The 7,655-nt window shown below is 43.8% G+C and overlaps 1 protein-coding gene across 1 annotated transcript; it reads right to left on the reverse strand.

Moving 5' to 3' along the window:
• Positions 1–4,970: 4,970 nt before the first annotated feature.
• On the reverse strand, positions 4,971–6,835 carry EMB3105 (Ribosomal L18p/L5e family protein). Its single transcript, XM_086821178.1, has 4 exons — positions 6,630–6,835; positions 6,449–6,543; positions 5,871–6,032; positions 4,971–5,454 (listed from the first exon to the last, which is right to left on the reverse strand). Exons 1-4 carry the CDS (start codon positions 6,757–6,759, stop codon positions 5,305–5,307), a joined length of 537 nt encoding a protein of 178 aa, XP_086677304.1. The 5' UTR covers positions 6,760–6,835; the 3' UTR covers positions 4,971–5,304.
• Between the last annotated feature and the right edge of the window lie 820 nt (positions 6,836–7,655).

The following is a 7,655-nucleotide window of genomic DNA, read 5'->3' on the forward strand; positions in this document are numbered from 1 at the left end:
AATCTATCTAGATTTGAAGAGTCTTAAACCACTCAATCCCTAATAACAAGTCTACATTTTCTAGGTGCATAACATAGCATTCCAGAGTATCTTTGTAGTCCTGAATCTGGATTGGAAGCATCTCCACCTTTCGATCCCATACTTGCCTTCCCGCAGGTAGGTGTACCTCATAGGTATGATCGCTGGGTGTTGTATCAAGACTCAATTTCTGCACAAGTTTGTAGTTAACAAAGTTGTGTGAGCTGCCAAGGTCTAGAAGAATGTGAATTTTATGGCCATTCACTTCTCCATAAACTCGGAGATCATGCAAGCCAAATACTTTAGAGTTGAACAGACAATCAGAACATGCACTAGGGCGAGAAAGTACAGTAACTGACGTACCTGTCAAAGACAACTGATTAGCTGCCTTTGGCTTGGGTCCTACGTTGGTCTTTGCACCCTTTTGCTTCGGACACTCGTTATGCATGTGTCCTTTTTCTTCGCAGATAAAACGACGTCCTTCCTTCTTGAGCTTTAAAGCCTTAAGGCGTCGTTTCTTCTTCGCTGGTGTCGAACTTAAATTCTTCGAAGGTTGGTCCAAAGACTTTCCTTCGGTCATGTTAGCCATAGGTCCAAAGAACTTTCTTTTATGCTTGTTCCCCTGCTCGGTAACGGGTTTCGACTTGGAAGAGACCATTGTATCATCATAGATACGAGCTGAATGAATGGATTCGTCCAATGTTTTGCATTTGTTATTTTTAACTTGTAAACGGTATGAGTCTGGTAAACCAACTACGAAGAACCCCAAAAGAGTAGGGGGATCCATCTTTGTACCTTTCATTTGCAAGTTTCTAAACTTCTGGAGGTAGACCTCATAAGTGAGGTGCTGCGAGGTCATGGTCAAAGCTGTAAACTGGGCAACAACATCATAATCATCCTCTTTCTTGAGGAATTCCTTCTTGAAGACGTCTTCGAATTGTGCCCAAGTTGTTGGCTTAGGGTTGAGTTCCTTCCACCAAAGCAAAGCTTTGCCAGAGGAAACTTGCTGCTAACTGGATCTTTTTTCCATCATCATATGGATGAAACTGAAAATGGACTTGCCACTTATGTAGCCAAGTGTCCACGATCTCCTTGGTCCGTTGCTTTTGCTCGCCCCCGAATTATTCTGGAGTAATGTTGGGGCCTAAAGCAGAGGCCAAGGTATCCATACCCGAAAGAGTAGATAGGGTAGTGGTCAAGAGAGAGATGGAGTTCTGCAAGGCCTGCATCTGGGCGGCGATTTGTGCCTGACGTTCCAAAGAAGAAGCTTCAAGAGCAACTTTGAACTCTTGGAAATCTGATTTGGACACATAATCGTCAAAAAGATCGGCATTGGTATTTTCCGTAGCCGGCAAGCCTTTGCGTTCGACAAGGGGCTCCAACTCGGATTCTTGGGTCGACATCTTGAAGAGGACAAGTGGAGAGAAAATTCGACCTTTGCACAATAAAAGTGCGAGGGAACTTGAGAGCTTGAGAGCTTGAAAACTTGAGAGATGTGTGGCAAGACGCCATCTTAAGGGGTTTATATAACTGTCCCCAAAAGCTAGTTGAGCTTTTGCTTTTGTGTTTTATATATATATATATATATATATAGATATATATAGATATATATATTCTGCTTTCTTAAAAAAAAACAAACACCTTTAAACCTTGGAGGGGACCTTTAACTCTTTTAAAAAAAGTTTAATCTAAAAAAAACGAAAGCAATCCCAAATCAGTGAATGCTTTCACTGTTCTTTTTCTCTTCCCTCCTGGATTAGCGCCGCCGGCTGCCTGCGTGAGCCTGAAGTCGCCCACCTTGCTGCTGTCGCCTAACGTGTTGCTGTCGGCGCCGCCTTCATGGAGGTGTGTGTGGCTGTCTGCGTAGGCGTGGCCCCTGTGTAGGCCTGGCCACAAGCCGGCGTAGGCCTGGGCGCCTGCCTGCGTAGGCCTGGGCGCCCGTCCATACTTGCGCCTGCAACACGTGAACAGCAGCCCACTCGACCAACAGCACCCGCAAAGCATCCGCTGCGCATCTTTCGCTCGCTCTCCCTCTCGAGCTCAACCAAAACAAACGAACATGCTTTTTTTTGTTTTCTCTCACGACTTGTTCATGCAACTGCACAAACATCTTCAACCTTCTTCTTGCAAAGCAAAACAACCCTACCAAACCACCTACACCCTCATCACGGGTTCTTTGATGAAAAAGCACATACTATCTGAAAAAACAGCAGCATGCATAAACAAAACAGCAAGCTTCTTGAACACATACCTTTCTTCGACCTCATCTTCTCTACCTACCGACTTGCTCGTTCACGAGGCACGCTCTGATACCACTGTCAAAACCCCACCAGATCTCCTCGTGGAACACTCCTGGTACGAGACTCGAAACTTGCAAACAAACAAACAAACAAGAAGGGGGTGCAGGCCTGACTCACCTCCCAACCACGACAGCTGTGGGCAAGCCTACAGACTTGGTTGTCCCCATCGAGCCATGAGCTGAGCTAACTAGGTTGACGTATCAACCAATCTCTACCTCGCGACGTCCCATACCGCCACGAAGCTACCCTCACGGGCCTCGAGATTGCTGCCGGCCTCGGCTGCGTAAAGCAGGTGCACGTTTGCACTATATCCAGGCTCCATACCATAGAGCTCTCACAAATCTCGCAAGACTCTATATGACTAATGACTAACCATGGCCACCCTTTTATAGGCTCTTGGCCGATCATCGGGCGTCCACACTTGGGCACCCGCCCGTCCATACTTGGGTGCCCGCCCGTTAGTCTATCCCTAACTCAGCTCGCCAATCAGCCTGCCTAGCTCCAAGCTTCCCCAAACCTCGAAGCTAGTCTTTTGTGCGTGTAGCACACGGTAGATACACACTGTGCACATGACACAAGAGGTGCTAGGGTGGAACAAGAACCAGACGCAAAGCAATGTGGCAGACTCAAATGAGCAGACAATGTTGCATTGGGAATATGTAACACCAACCAATTAGGATCCAAAGCAACCAATCCAGTCCGTAGAATGGCCGCTGCGAATGGCAGAGAATGCAGAAGGATTGCCACGACAAGTGCACTAAAGATGCACAGGATACCAAGTGCAAAACAAGGAAAAATTGGAATCATCAAAAGGTGCGAAAAAACAAAGTGGTTGGGCTACTAACTGAGATGAAGCTGCACTAGAGCAGGAACGAAAGGATGCATAGAGATTAAGATATTACTTAAGGCTCTGCAAACTGTGCATGAGGAGACTAGAAGCTCTAATATATAGACGGGAACTCTCTTGGCATTTAATAGCAAAGCATCCTACCCTTAAACACTTGAAAGAGAGCATGTTGAATCTACTCACAGATACGTGCAAAATCAAGCAAGAGGTTGTTGCCCATGCTGGCTAAGTGATGGAGCTCAATCAAGAGATTGAAAAAGCAGACCGGATGCTCGAGGTTTCCAAAGGAGAGTACCACAGCCTCATACGACTCAAAAAGTCAGAAAGTAGGGCTGGAAGAGATGAGCATAGAGTGCATCTTGCACCTGTGCATTCAAGAGGTGAGCAGCGAAGATCATAGTAAGTTATGATGTGGTATTCCAAGAAAAACCATGTCAAACGAAGGAGGAGCTTCCTTCTTTTTCGTCATGCAACACAGAAATCACAAAAACAACAGAACCTCCACATGCAGCACGAACTTCCTCGCATTCTAATGGAGGACAACCCATACCATTTCCTATGAACATGGACCATGAAGATAAAGAACAAGGGCATGATGTACCACAAAAGGTATCCTGGAAAAGGCAAAACATCAAGAAGAAACTTGGCATGTTACATGCCAGGGGCAACTGCAAGAAGTATATCCATTATTACGAAGTGAAAAAATCAAAGCAAGGACTGATGATATTACGAACTGAAGAGTTGCCTACATAGCACAAAGCGCACATAGACAAACAAAGCCATGATATTCAACGCAAGGTGCATTTTATACGCCTGAACGTGCATAAAAATGTGCTAAACAAAGATAAAAGATGACCTGAAGTGTGGAGGAAAAGGCCCAAGACAAGGCCATGGAGCAAGCAGGGACAAAAGCCAAGGAAGCACGGACAAAAAGTCAAAGGCATGTGAAAAAAGGCCCAATCAAGAGGGGCCCACCTATAAACATCTATTCACAAGTTGGGTTCCCAATGGATCAAAGGCATAACAAGCAGTCTTTGTGAAAGATTCAAAGGTCAAGTCCTACCTCAAGAGACAAAGACAACCTACATTAGCATACCAAAGCAAATCCCTCTCGCTCTACACAAGGTTAAGAGGGAATGATGGAACATTACTAAAAGAAACCCAAAATATTCAGATTTTGGGGACATCTCGGGCTTTGTACTCATAAACAGGCTAGATGGGGAAGGAGATTTTCCCCTTATATTAGAGAGATTTGAGTGGTCTATGTGCATACATAGTATGTAGGTGATTATGATCATGGATACAATTGATTTTGTGAATAGCACAATTTGAGCTTAAGTAATCGGTGATTGTCATGGTGATGCCTTACCAATGGATGTGATTAGGGGATTTGTAGATGCAATTTAGAGTTGCACAGGCATTGGAAGTAGTTAGATTCAGGACCCAACAATGACTTTCGTATTTTGTGAAGTTCATGAGGGTCTATCCATACATCCTCTCCACTTGCATGGAAAAGGTTTCAGTTGCAAGCCATCACTCAGTAATGCTTTTGCAAGTTCTGTGGATGGCTGAAGCATGGACCCACCCATCATATGCCAAGTCATCATCGTGTAAGTTCAAAATTTTATCCACAATACATAAAGACCCCACTAACTAGCCATCCTGACAGAATTCTTTACTTCAACCATCCTGACAGAATTCTTTACTTCAATTGAAATTGTGGCAATTTCACATGGTTCTTAGTAGGAAAAAGGGTTTGAGTGGTAATAGAATAGTGAAGAAAATACCAGAAATAAATTCATAAGAAAAATAAAGTGTAAATCATTCCACGATGAAAAATGCACTGTAAAGGAGGTGCAGTTTTTGGCATAGCCCACGACATAATTTGAATAAAAGACTCAAAACAGAGGGAGACAATTTCAAGTCTGAAATTTTGTGAGTCATCCTGAAGCAAAGAAATCAAATTCTGGCATTGACATATAAACCCTCTCCTCTAATCACTTGCATCAAGAGTATGTTCATGCCTCTTTACCTTGGAGTGCATTCACCAGGGATAGAGAGAACACCCTTCTGCAAGAATCTTATAGCTAGCTCCACACTGATACATCAATGTATGATTTGTAAGTACATGGATACATTTCAAAAATCTAAACCATTCTCCCGAGCTGAATCTGCAAGAGCTTTGATGCGACCATGGTAGACAAAACCCCCTCTATCAAATGCTACTTTTGTGATTCCTTTCGCCAGACATGCCTTTGCGATCTCTGCACCTATTTTCTTTGCAGCATCCTTTAACATCATGACAACACAATGCAGCAATCAGAACTACATGCCATGACGACAGAGGAGGTAATACCATGAGATAGACAAATATAGCATGAAGAGGAAAGCACAAGAGACAGCATTGCTGGACAACCAACAATGCAGCCTACAAGGTACAATTGAGCAAGCATATATGCAGTATGGAGAAAGGTATTGGTCTCTTTACAAATGTTTGCCTGGGGAAGGAATCAGTATGGAGAAAGGTATTGGTCTCTTTACAAATGTTTGCCTGGGGAAGGAATCAAACAAGATAATGCAGAAAAAGAAAATCCAGCCTAGACTAGGTGGTGCAGTACGAATCTGACATAATGGGTAAAGCAGAGACAGCTCAATGACACATTTATTGGGAAAGCAATCCATAAAAGCAAAGATGGAAAGCTTACAATCGTAGGCCCTGCAGAGAGGTCAAGCTCCTCACGGAGATTCTTCTGGATGGTGGAAGCAGAGGCCAAAGTGAAGCCCTTGGTGTCATCTATGACCTGTGCATACATGTGCTGGTTTGATCGGAACACGGCAAGGCGCGGCCTCTCTGTGGTGCCACTTAGCTTCAAAAACAACACTTTCTTCCCATGATCAGTTCACACAGAGAAAAGGCTGCACCAATATGAAAATAAGCGGGAAAAAAAACCTAGCCCAGACTATGAAGAAAGAAACTACTAGGGTTACTGCAAACCAAATGATCTGCACCGTTTAAAAAAATACCGACTCTAAGAACAAACAGGAAACAGTATCTCTGAGATTACACTATTTAAAAATCGAACTGAAAACGTAGGAAAAACAAACATACATTTACATACCACGGCTTTGAAAAGCAGGAAACCCTAAATCATAGACAGAAAGAAAACACTAACAGCAAATACCATAGACCTGATAAAGGGAAACAATGAGGAAGAAGAAAACCCTAACTGTCACAGAGAAGAAACCCTGGGCATGCCATGGCTCTGAAAAAGGGGCTCCTCACCTTCTTGCGAATGCGGACATGGCGAATCTGCACAGTATCTCTGCGCGACGGCTCTTTCCTTGCCTCGATATCTGGCCTATTCAGAAGCAAAGGTGCTGCAAAAAAAACACCAACATAACAGATGCCTCAGAGCAACGAGAAGAACAGAGAGAAAACACACAGCAAGGCCATGTGCGCGCACCTCTAGCAGAAGAAGAAGAAAAAGAAGGTGATAGTGAAGAGGCCGATCTCAAGGCCAGCGAAGAAGAAGAATCCGAAAGAACAGAAGCGGAGCTGAGATTTACGCCCATGCTCGCCATTGCCATCGACATCGCCAATGAAGGCTTAGCCGAAAGGGAGATAAGCTTTCCCAAGAGGATAGCCTAGAGCCACTTTTCTAAAATGGAGAGAGTTGTGTGAGAGAGGGGGATCACTCCATTAGGAGAGAGAATGTGTGGTGTGTGTGTGTGAGAGAGAGAGAGAGGGGGGGGGGGGTGTAAGTCATATAGCCTTTCACTGAGGAGATGAATACCAAGCCCTCCTCCGGTAGTTCCTTGAAGGTAGAGAAGATTCGAAGTTAAAAGAACTGATGCATAACAGAACGAAAGATTGTTCCTATCAAAACCATATCCACCTACTTCCTATCAAAACCATATCCACCTACTCATAGAAGGAGTTGAACTAATTGAAAACTATGAAGAAACAACTCCTGAGAAATGCAACATGATATCACTCAGAGGTTTCAGTGCAAGCTTCGAGCCGAGCTGTGCCTCAGAATTGGTAATAATGATGAAGAGGATGAGAAGGTGTCATAAGAGGACTGGAGAGACAAGTCCCTTCACATTATAGGAACTACAAGATTGAGAACACAAAAGTGTACACCAACATCGAAAAGAGAGAAACCAAAAGAAATGGGTTATCTTACGATGGGCTAAAACAGAAAGGTGTGTGCACCAACACTAAAAAGAGAGAAACTAAAAGAAATAAGGGTATCTTACGATGGGCTACAAGATGCCAAATAAATTGACCTAGCACTACCACGGGAAGAGCCCAAAGAGGTTTGGATATCGATTGACTTACTCATATCTTCTCTGGCCATGCTCTGTTCAAGCCATATAACGCTTTACATAACCTGCAAACAAATTCTAGATGTGTATGGTCCTTATATCCTAGTGGCTATACCATGTAGACCTCCTCCTGTAAATCAGCATGTAGAAATGCATTCTTT

Source organism: Cibotium barometz, chromosome 27 (assembly GCF_041138505.1).
Source record: "Cibotium barometz isolate CiBa-2024 chromosome 27, ASM4113850v1, whole genome shotgun sequence".
NCBI classification, from domain to species: domain Eukaryota; kingdom Viridiplantae; phylum Streptophyta; class Polypodiopsida; order Cyatheales; family Cibotiaceae; genus Cibotium; species Cibotium barometz.

Bases quoted from the DNA above. Each gene is read 5' to 3' on its own strand.
- EMB3105 (XM_086821178.1), bottom strand. From the start codon at position 6,759: ATGTCGATGGCAATGGCGAGCATGGGCGTAAATCTCAGCTCCGCTTCT. The intron at 6,033-6,448 runs GTGAGGAGCCCC...TTGTTTTTGAAG, and splicing joins ATGTCCGCATTCGCAAGAAG to CTAAGTGGCACCACAGAGAG. The intron at 5,455-5,870 runs GTAAGCTTTCCA...ATGATGTTAAAG, and splicing joins TCTCTGCAGGGCCTACGATT to GATGCTGCAAAGAAAATAGG.